This window comes from Curcuma longa, chromosome 2 (genome assembly GCF_044706935.1).
Source record: "Curcuma longa cultivar G26 ecotype Majalengka, Jawa Barat chromosome 2, ITB_CL_G26_1.1, whole genome shotgun sequence".
NCBI classification, from domain to species: domain Eukaryota; kingdom Viridiplantae; phylum Streptophyta; class Magnoliopsida; order Zingiberales; family Zingiberaceae; genus Curcuma; species Curcuma longa.
In genome coordinates, this window is record NC_133862.1 from 6565923 (window position 1) to 6588032 (window position 22110).

Genomic DNA, 22110 nt, shown 5'->3' on the forward strand with positions numbered 1-22110 from the left:
CTTACTCTTTGGGCCGGTTCGATTTCGCAATCCGTTTGGGTGTAGGGTTTCTTGCTCAGGGACGCTCGAATAAAAGCTATCAGGAATTTTGCCTGCACGGCAAGCGTATTTTATTTGATTCTATCAAACCATCATCATCCGTAATCCAATCAGTTAAAATCAAGCAGAAGAGAAAAATATTGCACAAAATGCAGAATGAAATGGATTCCACGGGCTCTTTTATACTATGTACACGCACATACGTCTGCTAGTGCTAGACCACAAGAAAATGACAGTGCCTACGAAAGATCTCGAGGTAAAGTAGATAAATTTAACAACAAATGCCAACAGCCAATTAAAAAAAATAATGGAGTTGACATATATAGATTAGCTACCAATAATAAACCTTAACTGTTAAACAGGTATGACATCAGTTTTTGAAGTGTCCTCGCATCTCAACATAATTCCTTCCAGACTTGCTGGGAGCATGCACCAAGTCCACAGGCATCCAGTAGAAAAGGTCTCGGAAGGAGGAACTATCATCAAGATATTCTCATTTTTTTGGACAACCCCCATCACACTGACAGTGTCACCTTCTTTGATATAACTGTAAGGAAGAACAGTTAAAGGTAAAAAGAGATGAGAGACAGCAGTCAAATTGTATATCCGTCACCATTTGAAAGTAGTTGAAATATTTTGCTTCTACATTTTAGTTCTGTTGAAACTTGAAAGAACATCCATAGCCACAAGGCAGAAAGAATATATACACGTGTATATAATTGCATAGGCTAAAATTACCTTTCTTTAAGCCGCAAAGCATGATCACCACTTGAAAGGTTCCTTTCCCGTAACCATTTGAGAAATTCTGGAGGTGCATCCTTGTTCGGGTTAACTTCAACAACTATAGACTCATCGACAAATGGTGTCGCCCTAGCACCATAGCCAGTTTTGACCAGAGCTCTTAAACCAGATTGAAAATCAGAGATATAAAAATCAACCACATGCCTCTGCAAAAGTTTCATAAATTCAATTGCAAATGCTATATCAAGATTGAGATAAACCAAGGAATAGGATAAAAGGACTATTTTAAACTAATGCCAAACTGAAAAAGCACTTAGTGATATCGACAAATCTCACCTCCAATGATCTCAGTCCCCAAGTAAAACGGCGACGCTGAGAATTGGCATCCTTGGACTCCCAGCCTCTGGATTCATATAGACTAGTAGATGTGTAAACACATCTAGGAACCTTATGAAATGATGACTCAAGAGGAACGTTTCCGCATGTAACAACCTGCAGGAAGCTTGGAGTTTATCAATAAGAAGAAAACCGCAAATGCATAAAAGACCATGAAAGCATTATTGAATGACTCATGAGCATATTTGCAAAGAATCAGCCAATATGTATTAAGAAATTATGCCAGCTTAAATAAATCACAAAGAAAAAGGAGAATCACATGTTCTGTTGTTTTCATCAAAAACCTATTACTGATGAGGAAGCTATAGTTGCAACCAATGGGGCCACAAGTTTCAGTAGCAGATTTAATCAAATCCTACATCCTGATTGGTCAAAGTGAACAGTTTGATACACAGGTGACAAAATAACTTATACAGAGAAAGAACTACAGGGCAACACATATCTTTAGCATGCAGTATATCATCTTAACAGATTATTTACATATCTTTGCATCATTTACGACAGAAAATGAGCGATACTAGTTACATACCCCAGATACTTTAACATACTGCCCATCTTTTGCATTTCTTAGTTCAGCATCAGGATAGTGGGCAACAAATCCTATGATTGCCCGCTTACTGAAACAAATATTCCATATGACAAGGGAAGCAACTAATCCAAATATAACCAGAACTACAATGAGAAGCATGGCTTTGTGAACAGCTCCAAGTATGAAACCGCCTGCAATAAACGCCATCACAAACAATAAACCCACACACCATAGGAACGGTTTCGGTAAGGTCCCATTAAAAGAATAATCCCCGTCCTCGCCTAGCTTAGTGACAGCAAGGTTCGGAACACTGGAAGCGCCATGTAGTTTCAGTGACCCAGAAGATTCCAGAGGGCCAGATGCTTTTCGAGGTGCGCCAGATGAGTTAAGAGTCCCAGAATAAATTGGTCCAGATGTGATGAGCCCTGTTGTTGGAAGCATTGGTGGGAGTGGACCAGAATTTTGGCAAGACATTGGTGCTCCCCCTCCAGATTGAAGACCAGAAGACTTATTCAAAAGATCTCCATGCTTAAGTGGCCCAGAATTAGATTTTTGCCGGATGGAGCCTCCGCTAACTAGTGAGGTGCTAGAAATTGGTCCTGCAGAAGAGAGAGAACCAGAATAGCTAGATCGGCCAGAGACATTCGGTATGATAGGCCCTGAATGAGAAGCTGCACCTCCAAATGATGTGTTCCTTGAAGGGGCATTTAGAGGTCCAGATTTTCTGGATTTTTCCACATGCAGTTCAAGCATCTTCCCTAGTTCTCCTGATTTTTTTATATCTCCACCTGTATATGGCATAGCCGTTGAGCTCATTATTGGAGTTTTCTCCTTTGGTGGCTCAGGTCGGCCTGAAACATACAAGCCGTTGCTTAGCTGATGGGAAGGGAATCTGGAACCCATTGAGTTTTGAAACTTTCTCAATTTTCTTGACAAGCTAACTGGAAAGGAACAAGTATAAGTCACAGTGATCAGTGGTGGGAAGTTGTAACAGCTGGTAGGCTTATATCATGTTCCTGTTGCAGAGCGTAGAGGCAGCTCATTTCCAATTAGCCTGTTAAAAGACAAATGCAACATGAGAATGGTTGTACATATACCAAATGCATAAATGTTGTAGTGTAGACTTATGTTTGATTGTCTATACTGCAACAAAGTTTTATCATATTGCAAGGAGGAAAAACATGTTGGATGTCATGAATGGGGGTCACAAATGTCAACTTGAAACATGAACCGAGTAACTTGGATTTGATTTCTGAAATAGCTTGTAAGGTTGTAATCGATACAAAGATACTATTACAGAATTTGCACAGGAGTTGGTAAGTGTATCACTAATTATCCTCAAGAATGCAGGGCAAGGATTTATTGATCTAGTGAGAGAGTCACTTAAAGACACGAGCTTGCAAACTTAACTTACAAGCTGTATCTGAATATGATCCACCAGTTCAAAGTACACCTAGTTTATAGTGTGGATATATCTATCTATCATAGATAACATTGGCTTCCCGATACCATTGTTCATTTCATGTGCTTTTCTCGAAAAAGAGGATGTCACATTCTATGTCTGGATGGAACTGGAGAGTTGACATTCCTACATCCATAAGTAGCAAGCATAAGGAAAAAAAAGGATAAACTGTTATGTTTTTTTTAGAGAAATACAAGTGGTTCTTGTTGAACATAAAATATTGTCCAAACAAAACTCCAAAGATATTTCCAGTAAATCTCCATTTACGATAACTAGAGGTTTCATCTCTGTATTTAATTTTAATCAGAAACAAAATGTTGTTAATTGTTTTTGGTAAGCAAAATAAGGGCAACTAACCACTGACAAAACTACTTTTCCAGCTAGTGAATTTTGAATGGTTTTCTATCCGAGCCATCCCAAACATAAATCATGTACCAAAACCGTATACATTAGCAATAAACAAAAAAAGAAGCCACTTGGCAAGGAAAAATTCTCCCATCCATCTGTTCAAACAACTGTGAAGGGCATAAACTAAACTACATAGATCAAAGCATAGAAGCAGATGCAGATGCTGCAAAGTTAAGGAAACTCTGTACAGAGCTCCAGAGTAACATTGAATCTCCAACACCTTGTGAAATCTCAATGATCAAAATATTAAAAGCACAAGATTTAAAAAATGGTGATATTTTTCTGAACAAAATGAAGAGTAAAAAAAATCTAAACGAGACGTCAACAGGCTTATACCAACTTTTTGAAAGATGGCATCTCTAGCATTCAGGTTAGATATTAAATTCAGATCAGTAAAAGTTTCGATTTTCGTTGTAGACTAAAATCTAAAATAAGTTTATAACGAATAAAGTATTCTTTACCATTTTAAACAGATCCATATCTCCAAGATCCTAAGGGAACCATGAAGAATGCTAACACATCGTTTGATTACATCGACAAAATTTTACTGACAAACACCAAACATTTCTAGAAACCTGACCGAAAAAGAGAAATCAGAAACCATCCTATTAGATGCTTGCAGGCAGCATAGAACAAAACACTAACTTCCTACACTCTAGACAAAATAACATATTTAATCATTCACGAACAATCAACTCTACAAGACAAAGCTCAGACATCAAGGCCAAGCAAGCACAAAAAACAAAAAAAAAACAACAAACCGAGACAAAACAAAACAGCAAGGGCCAACACCCACGAAAGCGACCCAAGGCCTCTCAAATTATACGCTCCGTCCACTCAGATCTATAACTATTACAGGGAAAATGAACCTGCATTCTCCTTCTGCGAAACTCCATAACTTTCAACTCCTAAACATAGACCGAAATCTCAAATCCGCACAAAAACGATTCAACTTCATCAAAAGCTAGAGAGAAAGAGAAGGAACCTCAAACCTGCAAGGCAAACAACGATCGATAAAATCGTCGGAGCTCGTCGATCAAACAAAGCAGAACTCGCATTAAACCATCACACAATAGAAGAATCGATCTCCACTGCGCGCTCGCTCATTTGTACACGACACAAACCTCCAAAGAAATAGAGAAGGAGAGTTAAAAAAAAACAAGGACTCGAGGCAAAGGCCGTTTTTTACTATGCCCCTCCAAGTTTGCTCTATTTTTACGTAACATATCTCTTAACGTTTCATTATTTTAACAAAAATATCCTTAAAATTTCTAAAAATATTCCACAGCGCCAGGCAGTCGCAGTGCATGAAAAAAACGCCAAGCAAGCAGAGTCATCAGCACATGGCAGTAGGTGCGAGTGCAAACGACTACTCTGTCACCAAGAACTCAACGATTCACAATTCCTTTTCCTCAGTAACTGATCGACTGTCGAGCTTTTATCAGAAACAAACTTCAGCACTATTCTTTTTCTATTACCATCCACAATATATAATTGAAAGATGCAGAATGATGAGGGCGGTCAGTAAAAGTTACAGAGCTGTTGTTGTAACCTCTGAACATGATGAGTCCTTCCTCTGCTTTGTCCGACTGAAGGTACAGCCTCACATGGAAGGTTCAATTTAATTGTTCATAGCTACTACATCTACATTTATATGATAGATAAAAAAATAATTGGAGAGGTTCACAAGGGGGACAAATTAGCAACTCCGATTCTGTAGACAATTGATGTGAGTTGTTGTCCCAACTCCCTACTGAAAAGGCTTCCTCGCACGCAGGATTGATGAGGTCTCACCATCAGACTTTTGATTGAGATTCCAAATCTACACAGTTTGGGCATGGAGTGTTCTTTAAATCAATCAAACTGGTCAGCTGAGGATGAAGCTAAGTTGAGATTGATTCCCGTTGATCTTTACAATGTGCTAATCACTTATCGTAAATCAGATACATGATAAGTTGTTACTACTTCTAATTCAGCGCGACACACTTACATCTACAGCATTTGCAATATTGTTTGAAATGAGAATGAGACTTGCATTAAGTTCGCTTTGCATCAATTATCTAGAGAGGGAAAGCTGTTCACTGGTGACTCTTTTTGAGGTAGTTCCTGCATGGTGATCGACATCGTCATCCTCTCTTTCTCTCAATTCTTCGATCTTTTCCAGTGCAGCCTTCAGCTCCAATCTCGCATCGACGTTCGTTTCGCAGCAAGCCATTGCAATGTGCAGCAGTTTGGACATCTCTCCTTCGCTCTTCTTGGTCATGTTCTGGTCAAACGTCTCCTCTGTAGATTTATCGTGCGCCACCGAGTTCACCCAGCAGGCAAGATCCGCGCTGGCGGCGCTGCCGCCATCTCTCAGGTACGTGGCCGGGAACTTGCCGGTGAGTATCTCGAGCACGAGGATGCCGAAGCTCCAGGCGTCGCTTTTGCGGGAGGGCTTGCCGTGCCGGCCACACTCCGGGGACTTGTAGGCTACCATCACCTGGGAAGCCCTGGCCTTGTTCATCACCGGCGCGAGGGCGTAGTCCGTGAGCATGGGCTCCAGCGAGGGGTCGAGAAGCACGTTGGAGGACTTGAGGTGGCCGTGGGGAAGCGTCAGCATCGGGAGCTCCTCGGAGAGGTACACCAGGCCTCTTGCTATGCCTTTGACGATCCTTAAACGCGTCGGCCAGTCCAGCACAGGAGGTTCGGGGCCATTGTTTCCTGGACATTCGTTAAGCAACGAGTCAATCAATCTCGAATCAAAATTGGGTACAGTGTTTGAGCTTTGATTAACCATGAAGCATGTGAGCCAAGCTTCCGCCGGGAATGTAGTCGGTGATGATCAGCTTCTCTTCCTTTAAGTAGCAGTAGGCGACCAGAGGCAACAGGTTACGGTGAGACAGCCTCCCCAGCCTCCTCATGTGTTCGCGGAAGTCTTCTCTCCCCACCGCGTTCATCTCCTTGAATCTTTTGACGACCACGGCAGGGCCGTCGATCAAGGACGCCTTGTAGGAGGAACCGAAGTTTCCGCTGCCGAGCACTTCGGCGGATGCTCGGAGCAAGTCCGGGAGGTCGAAATTCCTCCTCTCCTCTGATACAAATGACAGCTTCCCCTGTTCTTTCTTCGGGATCTTCTTGCTTCCCCCATGGCGCTCTGTTATTGCTGCTGCTGCGGTGGCTGGTCCGGCCTGTACGCCAGTGGCTTCCAAACGATCGATGGTTTCAGCTTCGCCGGATTGAGGCTGTTTGGCGGCTTCCTTTTGGGAACGGCGGCGGTGGAGGAGGCAGATGATGAGCATGATGAGTAGTAACAAGAGTGCAATTGCGATCAGGATAACGCCGATGATGAAAGTAGGGGATAGCGGCTTCTCATCGGAGTATGACGGTGGGCATGGGACTGCAAGAGGCGGGCCGCAGAGATTCTTGTTGCCTATTTGATTGACGGCGAAGTCGGTGACAATAATAGATAAATAAATCATGAAATTGAAAACATTTGAATCTATAATGCCGCAATCCTGATGAATTTGATAGGAGGATTAAAGAAATTCAACGATGAGAACCTTCGAACAAGGTGGTGCTCATGTTGGCGAGCCTGGCAGGGATCGGGCCATCGAGATTATTGAAGGCGACGTTGACAAGGTGGAGGTCCGGCTGCCACAGCGCCGGAATCTCCCCCTCGAACATGTTCCAGTCCAGCCCCACCTCCATCAGCTTCTCCGGCGCGACGAGAGAGCTGGGGATTCGGCCGGAGAAGTTGTTGTGCGAAAGCCACACCTTCTTCAGCGCTCGCATTGGCTGGAACAAATCATCCTTTATCTGCCCGGAGAAGCGGTTCCCGGACAGGTATACGGACTTGAGATCCGGCAGCTTGGTGATGTCGGGCATGCCGCCGTCGAAGCTGTTGTTGACGAAGCTGAGGTAGCGGAGGCCGGGGAGCCCGGAGAGTATCCCGAGGTTGAGCTCGCCGGCGAGGCTCATGTCGTTGAGCAGCAGCGTCGACACGCGCGCGTCGTCGTCGCAGAAGACGCCGGCCCAGGTGGAGGCGAATTGCTTGGCGACGCAGGGGGCCACATTGGCGCCCCAAGAGGCGAGCGCGGGGGGAGGGCCGGCAGAAGTGGCGTCGGAGAGCGAGGCCTTGAATTGGAGGAGGGTTTGGCGGTCGTCAGGAGTGGAAGAATGGCGGCCGAAAAGGGAGAGGATGGCGGCGAGGAGCTGCAGAGGCCATGGCGGGGCGTCGTCGGCCATGGCGTGCAGCTGGCTAGGGCGGTGCCGAGACGGTGGTGGAAAGGGCGAGGAGGGCGGTGGTTGGTTTGGATGATGACATGGTTGACTGAGGGCGGGAAGGATAACTGCTAAGAATAGGAGGGAACGAAGGAAGGAAGAGGAAGTTGGAAGGAAGGCGGTAAACGAAGCGAGCGCACGGAGATCGAGGAGTTTGACCGAGTCAACGAAAAACCGGTCCGCTGAACAGAGACCGGCCTAAGAATTGTAGGAGCTCCTTGTACGTAGGAGATCTTCCGTATTTCATTAAAAATAACAATTCCCTAAAAAAATATAAATAAATAACTATATTTAATAAAAATTGATAGCTGCATCATCTATCATCCAGACAAATGCAGTGTAGTGATTAAAAAAAAAATCAAAGTTTAAATTAAAACTTGCAATGTTTGAAGAAACAACTTGAGAATCGTAGCACAAAGCATGTACATAAATCCACCATTAACAAAGTACCATAAGAAGACCTATCAAAGTCAACAGCAATGTTGCAGCAGCTTGAGACAATACCAAATGCATATAAGAACAGAGAACCACAACTGACCCATGTCCAATAATCAGGCGTTTGATCTTGCGCCTTCAATGAATCTGACTAGGATCAAAGATAGTGTCCCTGTAGATCGCATTCTGTTGTGTGAAGTCATGGGGCTTGTCTTCACCACTTCTTTGCATGGTAAAGGGAAGCTGTTGAGCTTGTTGGGCAGTAGAAAGTCCATAGACCCAGTGATTTGAGGTGTTCGCTACAGGCAGTGTGGGCTGTGATGTTCCAGCATAGTTAGCATCCATAAACTCGACAATGGAAGAAGTTTGTCCAGGATCAAGAGAACCCCAAGAATTGGTTGACAGAAGAGAGAGAGCACGCCGAAGATTCGGTGCTGCTCCATCCAAGTTCGAAGCTCCTGCAGATGCCTCCGAACCTGTATAAGAGATATCTATATATGAGCAACAGTACTAATATTTGGTTTTGAGGGTTGCGGAAGCGAGAAGAGGTTGCATATGAAAATATAAACCCTCTTAAACAACCATTTCAGTCAGTTAAATCTTTCAAGGTACATAAAAGAGTGCAAATTAACCATTCATTTGCAATTGCTTTGAACAATCATATTCTTTATAGCCACTGCTTTATCCGCACAAGCCAAAATATTTATTCTAAATTCACCTGTGGGATATAGTAATGTTCAATGATTACATGATATTGATAGGCCAGTTTTTACTGGAGCTAAAAAGCCTGGCCTAGCTGAAAGAAAATTTTGATCTGACACAAGTAATTGATTCAGGAGCCTAGATATTAAGTTTGCAAAAACAGTATAAAATTGTCATTTGTGTATCATCTTTCACAAAGCTAGTTAATGTCTTTTTAGTCATTTCTTCGTCCTGGATAGTTCTCAGATAGTAGAAAGGATCACAACTACAAGATAACCATGCATAACAAAGGAATCTGCAACAGTTGATTCCTTCATTCAGACAAGAGCACATTGTTCAGTGATATATCAAAGACAAAAGATTATGACAGATTTATCACAGTAGTTTCATGATTGGTTATACATCTTGTTTTAACTAAATATCATCTAGCACCTCAAGCAGTGATTGCTGGATGTTTGATAAATATGATCAATTATTTTCATGCACTAGAAATTGATCAGCATTACATATGACAAATTATTTTCGTGAAACAAGATCCAAATAGTCAAGTAAAATAAACCATATTTATTCTGTGATCAATTTAGCTGCTATGAAGTACCCACAAAATCATGGATCTTACTATGTGTATCCAACTGCTTTGCGAAATATTTAGCTGCTATAAATATCACCAGGGAAATCTATTTTTAAGTTTCAATCAGTTGTGAAAGCAGTATAATTTGTACAATGCAGATACATCTAACTTTTAATTTTAAGTGCTCATATAGGCAAAAAGATAAAAATTTCTATACTTGGATTTTGATTACATATTCATGCATATCTATCAATCATTCAATACTGAAATGGATCATCTAAATTTAGATCTATATCAACAAAAGCCTAGCCGATACTTTATGCATATTTAATAATAAAATATAGTTTTATCAAAGATTTCTAAAATGTGATATTGAATCATATCGCTAACAATCAATAATAAATATAAGATATTAGTAATATTGTGATAGTATATTATGTGTTATTAATCTAATTCTATGAATTCCATTATTTATAATTCATGAACTATGTATACATAATATGCAACCTTTTATTATGATTGACAATCATTGGCTGTATGAAATTGTGCTATTGTTCTCTTTTTCTGTTTGTGTTACTTAACAAGTCTGATTTTATGGATCCCACTGATCTGATACCATGGATATTTAGATTTTTGACCACTGAATCTTTACTGACCAAAATTTTATCAATTATGTTTCAGTGTTGAGAATTTTCTAAATAAAGCAAAAACAGACAAAACACCACACTAGTATTATATGAATTTCAATTTCAAAGTGAATGAACTTAGAAGATAGACCTCTCAACAAACTACTGGAGAAAAGCCTTTGAAGTAGTAACTTGCATCAAAAAATGATGTACCTTGATTGAGAACTTCGGCCACAATACCTTTGAGTGGCAAGAGCCTGTCGACATCATGATAAAGTGAGAAATATCCATTTGATAGTTCGGTGTCTGGCAAGTAGTGCTGCTCATCAATGCTGCCTTCTTTTACTGATTTTGTCCATGTTCCTCTTGTTTGTGTGAGCTTGAAACTTTGCAAGCCTTCACTAATGGTGCTAGACATGGATCTCATCTGTCCAAGAGGAGCTTTATTCCAAAGGAAGTTCATCTGATGTTTGTCATCTGGAAAAGCCACATATCATTAGGCAGCAAGAAAAAAAAACAAACTACTGAACAATTGTTTCACATAATTATCAAGAAGATGCTATTCACTGTTTATAATACTATGTAGCTTATTAACAAAAAAAAAAAGCCAACTACAAGCAAGGTAATGTAACAGTTTATCTAAGTTATATTACATCATTAATGAAAATAATTAATAGACTGCATAAGAACAAAACCCGTGGGCTGTTAATGGAACCGAAACATGGGGCTGTTAATTAACTAACCACCTATCAAGAGTGGAACATCACCACAGAATGACTAAGATCTTTTGGCCTCCCGTGGGTTGATGCTAACATTTTTTTTGGGATGTTTGACCTTTTACAAAGTAATAAAGATGGAAGATGAATTGAGACTATAATCTCACGACACTGTGTTGAGCATTGAGCACAATTTATATTACAAAATGTTGAACCCTCTTGATATCAATCTTGAAAATAACTCAAACTTGATTGTCATTTAAAAGAATCATCTTTGAATCAAGTATTTGTAGTGGTCCATGCAAACTCAACCTCTTAAAGCCTTTTCGAGAAAAAAAAAGCGAAAGAGGAGGTATCTTCATACACTTCTAGTACTTTGTAATTATCCTAAATAATAAAAATGATTCAGAAATGCAACAACAAGAATGCAAACAAATGAAACACTTGTGTACCAATAAATGATGAGGAAAAATTTATTGATCTGAATGGGATAAGATTCGGTTGTGGTTTGCGCCGTCGTGCATTATGATCCGACAGACGTCTGCGGCAGCTTCTCTTTTTCTGATCAAACTCGGGCAATTCATGAAACCTTGAGCATGAACAGACAAAAACATGCAAGATTATAAATGAGTACAGCATTATGATTTGCAAAGTTTTGCACATACAAGAGTAGTAATAAGTAGACTAAATCTCCAAGTAACCTGCTACATTGCTGACAAAACCTGCACTCCTGACCGGCGATGACAACCTTAGGACTCTTAGAGTGGGTTTCACATACCCTGTGCTTCCGGTGATAATCCTTAGCCGCACTAAGATCAAGATTACAGCCTTCAACTTGACAGTAATAGTCGCTCTGTGAGCTCATATATGGCCCTCTTGATTTCTTGAGAGCAGTCGGTTCGGTTGCAGAATCAAGCGGCGGCAAACGGTTATTGGTGTTATAATCAGCTGAAACATCCTCGAAGTAGGTCCTTTTGCCAAGCTTTAACCCTATTTGGGACTCCTCCAATCCACCCTCTGACGGCACGACTGAAACATAACTAGACTCCTGCAAAGAGTTGTTCTTGTGTTCTGCCTTAGGGCTTGGGTCGAACTCCTGCTCCTTTCCAGTTCTGGATGATGAATCGAGAGAAGCGGAGACGGCGCTCTTGGAGGACGAACCAATCCCCAATTCAGAGCCAGATGAAACGGCACCGACGTCGGAAAGCTTGTTCCCTACGACCGGCGCGTGATTGCCCCAATCCCAGAGAAACGAAGCGTTCGCATTCCAGTCCATCGTGCGAGATTGCATGCGCTATTCACCGAGAGAGATCAAAAATCAAAAATTTTCATGCGCACCGTCCCGAAACACCTCAACATACAAAAGATCTAAACACACAACGATCTTTGGAGGAGAAAATCAAGATCTATAAGAAATGGAAAGACAGATGAAGAAGGTAAGGTAGGCGGCTTACCTGTATTATTCCCGAATTAAAACGAGGCATCAAAGTCAACGATGCAAGGGGAGGGAGGCAAGGGTTTGAAGAACTTCATCCACAGCTGGGGAGTAAACTACGGCAGCAGAACAGTGACAGATAGGGATGGGGAGGCTCAGCCACGTCCCCACCTCCATCCTTCTCACCTCCTGACGGCCACAGCAGGAGCCAGCAATTAAACAAGTAGGCTGTTGCTGTCCGTTAAATGACAAGTGAGCCATTGCTATCCCACCAAATAACCCCTCCCCCGCCCAGCAACTAGCGACACCGTGATCTGACTAGTGACCATGACAACGACGCCCTGGTGAACCAAGTCGTCTTCTTGCGCCTGCAAGTTGCGAGAAGGAAACAAGATTGTCTCAGACCCAATCCAATCAAACCAACCACGGTGCGAAGGAGGGCAGATCAGCCATACGTGACGCTGCCTCCAGCACTCCTGGTGCAGGCCCGCTGCAGGCACATGGGTTACTGACACAAACATGGCAAAAAAGCTCGTCTACAGGAGCAGGCAGCGAGAGGAAGAGACTACTCAGTTGCTATTTTCTGGAATATATGCAACTCTTTTCCCGGAGCTGACAATATCACATATTTTTTGTTTAACGACTTCCATTGATCGATCGATCATCGATCGTCCAATTGGGAAAAAACACAGCGTCAGAATTAAGCAACGCCGCAGGCCAAATCTGCAAAAAGGTAGGAAAAAGTAAATGGAAAATAACGCCAGCTTTTGCTAGTTCTTCCATCATTGAAAGATCACTCCTTTTCTTCACCAGCTATCGGTCAAACCCCTCAATTATTGGTGGGGGAATTTCCATGGCAGAAGGAAAGTTGGGACCTTGCTCTCTGAGAGTTCGGCGAGGGTGGTAATTAACTTATTTAAAATAAACACCTTTCATCCAAATGTCATTGTCAATGGGAGAATCATATACAAGAACACATTGACTCCGATCGTGTTCATTGTGCTCATCGTCCTCGGCCGCGTTCCTGCCCCGACGTCGACGTCGATCATGATCTCAAACCTGCAAGTGGAATTCGACGGGTCCTCCTCGGTGACGACCGCCAAGCCGGAGAACACGCACGCTCGCCCGTCTTGGTCGTTCTCCTGGTAGTAGCTGTTGAACGCGTACGAAATGTTTCCTCGCACATCGAGATCGGCGCACGAAGTCTTGTACCCGAGGCTGGTGCAGTCCGCTTGCCCGCAAGCGTAACCCACGCTCGGCCCGATGCGCGTGTCGTCGAGGCTAACCGAAGGCTTCAGCACGCACCACCTGCTGTCCAGGTACTGGACGTTCTTCGCTCCGACCAGCGAAGATCCGTTCGAGTTATTTGTCGACGCGCGGAGTCGTAGCTCGTACTTGGGCCTGCCGTCGTACGCGAAAATGCCCCAGTGAGTCTCGAAATGCCCTGCGTCGATGTTCTTCTGGTCTTCGTCGACTAAACTGAACAGGTACGCTTCCACATTTCCGGGCCGCAGCGGCGTGCCGCTGCCACTCGCAATGTGGTCCACGAAGCCCTGGTTGAAGCGCTGCGCCAGCTGTGGATTTGCGTTCCTGTCTCCGTCCGTAGGCCAGCCGATCTCGCCCACAATTATTGAAAGATTGCCGAAGCCATTCCTGCGCAGCGCGGCCACAAGCGTGTCGTGGTTCGCGTCGAATACGTTGGAGTAAGTCAACGAGCCGTCGGCTATGGAGGAGGAGGAGCTGTCGAAGAACGCATAATCCATGGGGAAATTAGGATCGTCGTAGAGGCTGATGAAGGGGTAGATGTTGACGGTGAAGGGCGAGCCATTGAGACTGAGGAACTCCACGATGGAGAGCATGAGATCGTGGATGTCGGCGCGGAAATCGCCGTCGGAGGGTTTGTTTGTCGATGAGCGGTAGGTGTCGGCGTTGAGAGGGATGGTGGCTTTCACCCGGTCGCTCAACCCCGCCGCAGAGAGAGCTGCTTGGATGTTTTGGAGCGCAGGTAAGGTTGTGGAGAGGTAGCTTCCGTTGTGCGCCGCCAAGAATGGTTCATTCCCCACGGCGACGTATCTGCCATCGCGCGCGCTGTAAATTATTCTTAACGATCGAGCATAATTGAACTTCGACAATCGATCAAATGGCGAGAATCTTAACCTGACGTCGACGCCGTCATCGACGTAGTCGGAGACGTTCTTGGCCACCCACCGGCGCGCCTCCTTCTCGTCGGCGGCGAGGCCGGCGAGCATGCCGTTGGGGATGCCGACCATGACCTGAATACCAGAGTTGGCGAGGGCGCTCAGCGGAGCGGCCTCCGCGTCGAACAGCTTCACCTTGTCGATGCCGTTGTCCCGCAGCATCTCCACCACCGTGCTGGGCGGCAGCGGGTGGCTCGCCTGCGTCCCCCAGTTGACCCCGATCCCGCAGGCGCATCTCGCCAACCAAAAGCAGAGCAACACCTGCGGCTCCAGTAGCCCCCACGACGGCCGCCTCTCCATCCCCAGAGTACGGCAAATCTACCATGTTAGGATTAATTTAATTTCATTCGGAATCACTTTTCTTATGATCAGATGGTCCAAAACCTTGATTGATCCGTTGTATTAATTTATCAGGATGGGATGGGTTGGATAAAAATGATGGAAATAAAGAGAGAATAATTAATATCATGGTCCTACGCATTTAATGTCAATGTCGACGTATCAAGAGCCAAAATAAGATTTGAGACTGAAGATTATTATATTGCCGAATTTAATCCACCTTTATTTTTATTTTTTCAAAATTGGCTTGGATCATAGCTGAGATTGAAGATTATTATATTGTCGAATTTAATCCACCTTTATTTTTATTTTTTCAAAATTGGCTTGGATCATAGCATGAGCAATTAGCAATGGTGTGACTACGTCATAGCACTCATAATCAATTCAGTTATATCGAGACAATGATTTTATTTTCACCGCTAATTGTATGAGTGCTCGACGAAGTCGAGTAATATCCTCCTTTGCTTACAGTAACTGCTACTCTAACTAACAGTATTTATTAAAAGGCAGGCTACCATAACCACAATGCAGCTATTTGGTTATGAGTGAACTAAGCTTTGCCTAGGGGTGGGAAAAAATACCGAATTTTTGATATATCGCACATACCATACCGATATTTACTGTCCATACCGAAAATTTCGGTATACCAAAAATTTCGGTACGGTATAATATTGTACCGAATTTTTTGATATTGGTATCGATATGAAATTATTATTTTTCGGTATTTCAGTATATACCGAAACACCTATTATATATCCTCTTATAAATTATTTATTATTTTTAAAATTGATATTGGGTACGGTATTTCGATATGATCGGTATACCGAACATTTTTATACGATCGGTATGATCAGTATGATCGGTCGGTTGGTCGGTATTTCGGTATGATCGGTATACCGAACATTTTGATCGGTATGCATTTTATACTATATTGAAAATTCGGTATACCGAATTTTCGGTATGGTAACGGTATAGGTTTTTTTTATGCTGAAATTTTCGGTACGGTATACGGTATCGTATGTAAAATTCGGTATACCGTACCGACCCAGCCCTAGCTTTGCCACGACTTCTTTAAGGACTGCATTTTACTCACGCGGGGCATTTTCCACAAAATTGAGCTGATTTTGCAGCATCTTAATCACACCACGAAGGAGGTCGATCTCTTGTTTCAGCTCATCGTAAGTTCTTGGTGTCTCAGTTTTTGGTGTCTCTTCTTGTGTTTCCTCTTCTTCGGCCACCGGATCTTTCCCTTTTTCCATTTCTGCACCCAAAAAAAATTGCGCAGAAACGAAAAAATAGAGGAAAAAATATCTAGAATATAAATCTTTGAAAGGAAACTATGCAGATTCAACAAAACACATTGTTCCGGTTGAAACCAGCTTCGGGACACGTCACCGGACCTCCTCGTAGATGGTTATGAACAGGAGCGGACGGTGGAGACAACGAGAGCTTCGCGGTCGCCGCAGATTTCGCCGGAGTAGGTGATGAGCAGCGACAGCCTCGAAGATGGCCTGAGAACACAAGGATCGTCAGTAGGAAGGCCAGGGGATTAATTTACATTCGGAATCACTTGCGATGATCACTGATGGTCCAAAACCTTGATTGATCCGTTGTATTAATTTATCAGGATGGGATGGGTTGGATAAAAATGATGGAAATAAAGATAGAATAATTAATATCATGGCCCTAGGCATTTAATGTCAATGTCGACGTATCAAGAGCCAAAATAAGATTTGAGACTGAAGATTATTATATTGCCGAATTTAATCCACCTTTATTTTTATTTTTTCAAAATTGGCTTGGATCATAGCTGAGACTGAAGATTATTATATTGCTGAATTTAATCCACCTTTATTTTTATTTTTTCAAAATTGGCTTGGATCATAGCATGAGCAATTAGCAATGGTGTGACTACGTCATAGCACTCATAATCAATTCAGTTATATCGAGACAATGATTTTATTTTCACCGCTAATTGTATGAGTGCTCGACGAAGTCGAGTAATATCCTCCTTTGCTTACAGTAACTGCTACTCTAACTAACAGTATTTATTAAAAGGCAGGCTACCATAACCACAACGCAGCTATTTGGTTATGAGTGAACTAAGCTTTGCCTAGGGGTGGGAAAAAATACCGAATTTTCGATATATCGCACATACCATACCGATATTTACCGTCCATACCGAAAATTTCGGTATACCAAAAATTTCGGTACGGTATAATACCGTACCGAATTTTTCGGTATTGGTATCGATATGAAATTATTATTTTTCGGTATTTCAGTATATACCGAAACACCTATTATATATCCTCTTATAAATTATTTATTATTTTTAAAATTGATATTGGGTACGGTATTTCGATATGATCGGTATACCGAACATTTTTATACGATCGGTATGATCAGTATGATCGGTCGGTTGGTCGGTATTTCGGTATGATCGGTATACCGAACATTTTGATCGGTATGCATTTTATACTATATTGAAAATTCGGTATACTAAATTTTCGGTATACCGAAATTCTGGTATACCGAATTTTCGGTATGGTAACGGTATAGGTTTTTTTTATGCCGAAATTTTCGGTACGGTATACGGTATCGTATGTAAAATTCGGTATACCGTACCGACCCAGCCCTAGCTTTGCCACGACTTCTTTAAGGACTGCATTTTGCTCACGCGGGGCATTTTCCACAAAATTGAGCTGATTTTCCAGCATCTTAATCACACCACGAAGGAGGTCGATCTCTTGTTTCAGCTCATCGTAAGTTCTTGGTGTCTCAGTTTTTGGTGTCTCTTCTTGTGTTTCCTCTTCTTCGGCCACCGGATCTTTCCCTTTTTCCATTTCTGCACCCAAAAAAAATTGCGCAGAAACGAAAAAATAGAGGAAAAAATATCTAGAATATAAATCTTTGAAAGGAAACTATGCAGATTCAACAAAACACATTGTTCCGGTTGAAACCAGCTTCGGGACACGTCACCGGACCTCCTCGTAGATGGTTATGAACAGGAGCGGACGGTGGAGACAACGAGAGCTTCGCGGTCGCCGCAGATTTCGCCGGAGTAGGTGATGAGCAGCGACAGCCTCGAAGATGGCCTGAGAACACAAGGATCGTCAGTAGGAAGGCCAGGGGGATTAATTTACATTCGGAATCACTTGCGATGATCACTGATGGTCCAAAACCTTGATTGATACGTTGTATTAATTTATCAGGATGGGATGGGTTGGATAAAAATGATGGAAATAAAGAGAGAATAATTAATATCATGGCCCTAGGCATTTAATGTCAATGTCGACGTATCAAGAGCCAAAATAAGATTTGAGACTGAAGATTATTATATTGCCGAATTTAATCCACCTTTATTTTTATTTTTTCAAAATTGGCTTGGATCATAGCTGAGACTGAAGATTATTATATTGCTGAATTTAATCCACCTTTATTTTTATTTTTTCAAAATTGGCTTGGATCATAGCATGAGCAATTAGCAATGGTGTGACTACGTCATAGCACTCATAATCAATTCAGTTATATCGAGACAATGATTTTATTTTCACCGCTAATTGTATGAGTGCTCGACGAAGTCGAGTAATATCCTCCTTTGCTTACAGTAACTGCTACTCTAACTAACAGTATTTATTAAAAGGCAGGCTACCATAACCACAACGCAGCTATTTGGTTATGAGTGAACTAAGCTTTGCCTAGGGGTGGGAAAAAATATCGAATTTTCGATATATCGCACATACCATACCGATATTTACCGTCCATACCGAAAATTTCGGTATACCAAAAATTTCGGTACGGTATAATACCGTACCGAATTTTTCGGTATTGGTATCGATATGAAATTATTATTTTTCGGTATTTCAGTATATACCGAAACACCTATTATATATCCTCTTATAAATTATTTATTATTTTTAAAATTGATATTGGGTACGGTATTTCGATATGATCGGTATACCGAACATTTTTATACGATCGGTATGATCAGTATGATCGGTCGGTTGGTCGGTATTTCGGTATGATCGGTATACCGAACATTTTGATCGGTATGCATTTTATACTATATTGAAAATTCGGTATATCGAATTTTCGGTATACCGAAATTCTGGTATACCGAATTTTCGGTATGGTAACGGTATAGGTTTTTTTTATGCCGAAATTTTCGGTACGGTATACGGTATCGTATGTAAAATTCGGTATACCGTACCGACCCAGCCCTAGCTTTGCCACGACTTCTTTAAGGACTGCATTTTGCTCACGCGGGGCATTTTCCACAAAATTGAGCTGATTTTCCAGCATCTTAATCACACCACGAAGGAGGTCGATCTCTTGTTTCAGCTCATCGTAAGTTCTTGGTGTCTCAGTTTTTGGTGTCTCTTCTTGTGTTTCCTCTTCTTCGGCCACCGGATCTTTCCCTTTTTCCATTTCTGCACCCAAAAAAAATTGCGCAGAAACGAAAAAATAGAGGAAAAAATATCTAGAATATAAATCTTTGAAAGGAAACTATGCAGATTCAACAAAACACATTGTTCCGGTTGAAACCAGCTTCGGGACACGTCACCGGACCTCCTCGTAGATGGTTATGAACAGGAGCGGACGGTGGAGACAACGAGAGCTTCGCGGTCGCCGCAGATTTCGCCGGAGTAGGTGATGAGCAGCGACAGCCTCGAAGATGGCCTGAGAACACAAGGATCGTCAGTAGGAAGGCCAGGGGGATTAATTTACATTCGGAATCACTTGCGATGATCACTGATGGTCCAAAACCTTGATTGATCCGTTGTATTAATTTATCAGGATGGGATGGGTTGGATAAAAATGATGGAAATAAAGAGAGAATAATTAATATCATGGCCCTAGGCATTTAATGTCAATGTCGACGTATCAAGAGCCAAAATAAGATTTGAGACTGAAGATTATTATATTGCCGAATTTAATCCACCTTTATTTTTATTTTTTCAAAATTGGCTTGGATCATAGCTGAGACTGAAGATTATTATATTGCCGAATTTAATCCACCTTTATTTTTATTTTTTCAAAATTGGCTTGGATCATAGCATGAGCAATTAGCAATGGTGTGACTACGTCATAGCACTCATAATCAATTCAGTTATATCGAGACAATGATTTTATTTTCACCGCTAATTGTATGAGTGCTCGACGAAGTCGAGTAATATCCTCCTTTGCTTACAGTAACTGCTACTCTAACTAACAGTATTTATTAAAAGGCAGGCTACCATAACCACAACGCAGCTATTTGGTTATGAGTGAACTAAGCTTTGCCTAGGGGTGGGAAAAAATACCGAATTTTCGATATATCGCACATACCATACCGATATTTACCGTCCATACCGAAAATTTCGGTATACCAAAAATTTCGGTACGGTATAATACCATACCGAATTTTTTGGTATTGGTATCGATATGAAATTATTATTTTTCGGTATTTCAGTATATACCGAAACACCTATTATATATCCTCTTATAAATTATTTATTATTTTTAAAATTGATATTGGGTACGGTATTTCGATATGATCGGTATACCGAACATTTTTATACGATCGGTATGATCAGTATGATCGGTCGGTTGGTCGGTATTTCGGTATGATCGGTATACCGAACATTTTGATCGGTATGCATTTTATACTATATTGAAAATTCGGTATATCGAATTTTCGGTATACCGAAATTCTGGTATACCGAATTTTCGGTATGGTAACGGTATAGGTTTTTTTTATGCCGAAATTTTCGGTACGGTATACGGTATCGTATGTAAAATTCGGTATACCGTACCGACCCAGCCCTAGCTTTGCCACGACTTCTTTAAGGACTGCATTTTGCTCACGCGGGGCATTTTCCACAAAATTGAGCTGATTTTCCAGCATCTTAATCACACCACGAAGGAGGTCGATCTCTTGTTTCAGCTCATCGTAAGTTCTTGGTGTCTCAGTTTTTGGTGTCTCTTCTTGTGTTTCCTCTTCTTCGGCCACCGGATCTTTCCCTTTTTCCATTTCTGCACCCAAAAAAAATTGCGCAGAAACGAAAAAACAGAGGAAAAAATATCTAGAATATAAATCTTTGAAAGGAAACTATGCAGATTCAACAAAACACATTGTTCCGGTTGAAACCAGCTTCGGGACACGTCACCGGACCTCCTCGTAGATGGTTATGAACAGGAGCGGACGGTGGAGACAACGAGAGCTTCGCGGTCGCCGCAGATTTCGCCGGAGTAGGTGATGAGCAGCGACAGCCTCGAAGATGGCCTGAGAACACAAGGATCGTCAGTAGGAAGGCCAGGGGGATTAATTTACATTCGGAATCACTTGCGATGATCACTGATGGTCCAAAACCTTGATTGATCCGTTGTATTAATTTATCAGGATGGGATGGGTTGGATAAAAATGATGGAAATAAAGAGAGAATAATTAATATCATGGCCCTACGCATTTAATGTCAATGTCGACGTATCAAGAGCCAAAATAAGATTCAGAATGAAGATTATTATATTGGCGAATTTAATCCACCTTTATTTTTATTTTTTCAAAATTGGCTTGGATCATAGCATGAGCCTAATTGTATGAGTGCTCGACGAAGTCGAGTAATATCCTCCTTTGCTTACAGTAACTGCGCTACTCTAACTCAGACAGTATTGATTAAAAGGCAGGCTACCATAACCACAACGCAGCTATTTGGTTATGAGTGAACTAAGCTTTGCCTAGGGGTGGGAAAAATTACCGAATTTTCGATATATCGCACATATCATACCAATATTTACCGTCCATATCGAAAATTTCGGTACGGTATAATACCAGTACCGAATTTTTCGGTATCGGTATCGGTATGAAATTATTATTTTTCGGTATTTCGGTATATACCGAAATACCTATTATATATCCTCTTATAAATTATTTATTATTTTTAAAATTGATATTGGGGTACGGTATTTCGGTATGATCGGTATACCGAACATTTTTATACGATCGGTATGATCAGTATGATCGGTCGATTGGTCGGTATTTTGGTATGATCGGTATACCGAACATTTTGATCGGTATGCATTTTATACTATACGAAAATTCGGTAAAATTTTTGGTATATACCAAATTTTCGGTATGGTAACGGTATAGGTTTTTTTTATGCCGTAATTTTCGGTACGGTATACGGTATTATATGTAAAATTTGGATACCGTACCGACCCAGCCCTAGCTGACGACTTTTTAAGGACTGCATTTTGCTCACGCGGGACAT

The 22110-nt window shown here is 41.8% G+C and overlaps 3 protein-coding genes and 1 pseudogene across 6 annotated transcripts; all 4 read right to left on the minus strand.

Annotated features, from left to right (window-relative positions):
• Positions 1-36: 36 nt before the first annotated feature.
• On the minus strand, positions 37-4656 carry LOC141821795 (putative membrane protein At1g16860). 4 transcript variants are annotated; one of them, XM_074709161.1, is made up of 6 exons: positions 4568-4656; positions 1706-2759; positions 1117-1272; positions 778-986; positions 386-586; positions 37-92 (listed from the first exon to the last, which is right to left on the minus strand). In XM_074709161.1, exons 2-5 carry the CDS (start codon positions 2606-2608, stop codon positions 394-396), a joined length of 1461 nt encoding a protein of 486 aa, XP_074565262.1. In that variant the 5' UTR covers positions 2609-2759; positions 4568-4656; the 3' UTR covers positions 37-92; positions 386-393. The 4 variants fall into 4 exon arrangements, with proteins under 4 accessions (XP_074565262.1, XP_074565258.1, XP_074565259.1 ...); XM_074709157.1 differs by lacking the exon at positions 37-92 and having other exon boundaries at positions 231-586; XM_074709158.1 differs by lacking the exon at positions 37-92 and having other exon boundaries at positions 231-586; positions 4561-4656.
• A 975-nt stretch (positions 4657-5631) lies between these two features.
• Positions 5632-7889, minus strand: LOC141822524 (pollen receptor-like kinase 4). The gene is made up of 3 exons (XM_074709969.1): positions 7118-7889; positions 6352-6987; positions 5632-6278 (listed from the first exon to the last, which is right to left on the minus strand). The coding sequence occupies exons 1-3, from the start codon at positions 7800-7802 to the stop codon at positions 5632-5634; spliced, it is 1968 nt and encodes a 655-aa protein (XP_074566070.1). The 5' UTR covers positions 7803-7889.
• Positions 7890-8223: 334 nt separating this feature from the next.
• On the minus strand, positions 8224-12571 carry LOC141822406 (squamosa promoter-binding-like protein 3). The gene is made up of 5 exons (XM_074709850.1): positions 12343-12571; positions 11590-12182; positions 11341-11477; positions 10386-10649; positions 8224-8749 (listed from the first exon to the last, which is right to left on the minus strand). Exons 1-5 carry the CDS (start codon positions 12370-12372, stop codon positions 8412-8414), a joined length of 1362 nt encoding a protein of 453 aa, XP_074565951.1. The 5' UTR covers positions 12373-12571; the 3' UTR covers positions 8224-8411.
• A 410-nt stretch (positions 12572-12981) lies between these two features.
• On the minus strand, positions 12982-14846 carry LOC141821266 (glucan endo-1,3-beta-glucosidase 6-like; annotated as a pseudogene).
• Positions 14847-22110: the final 7264 nt, after the last annotated feature.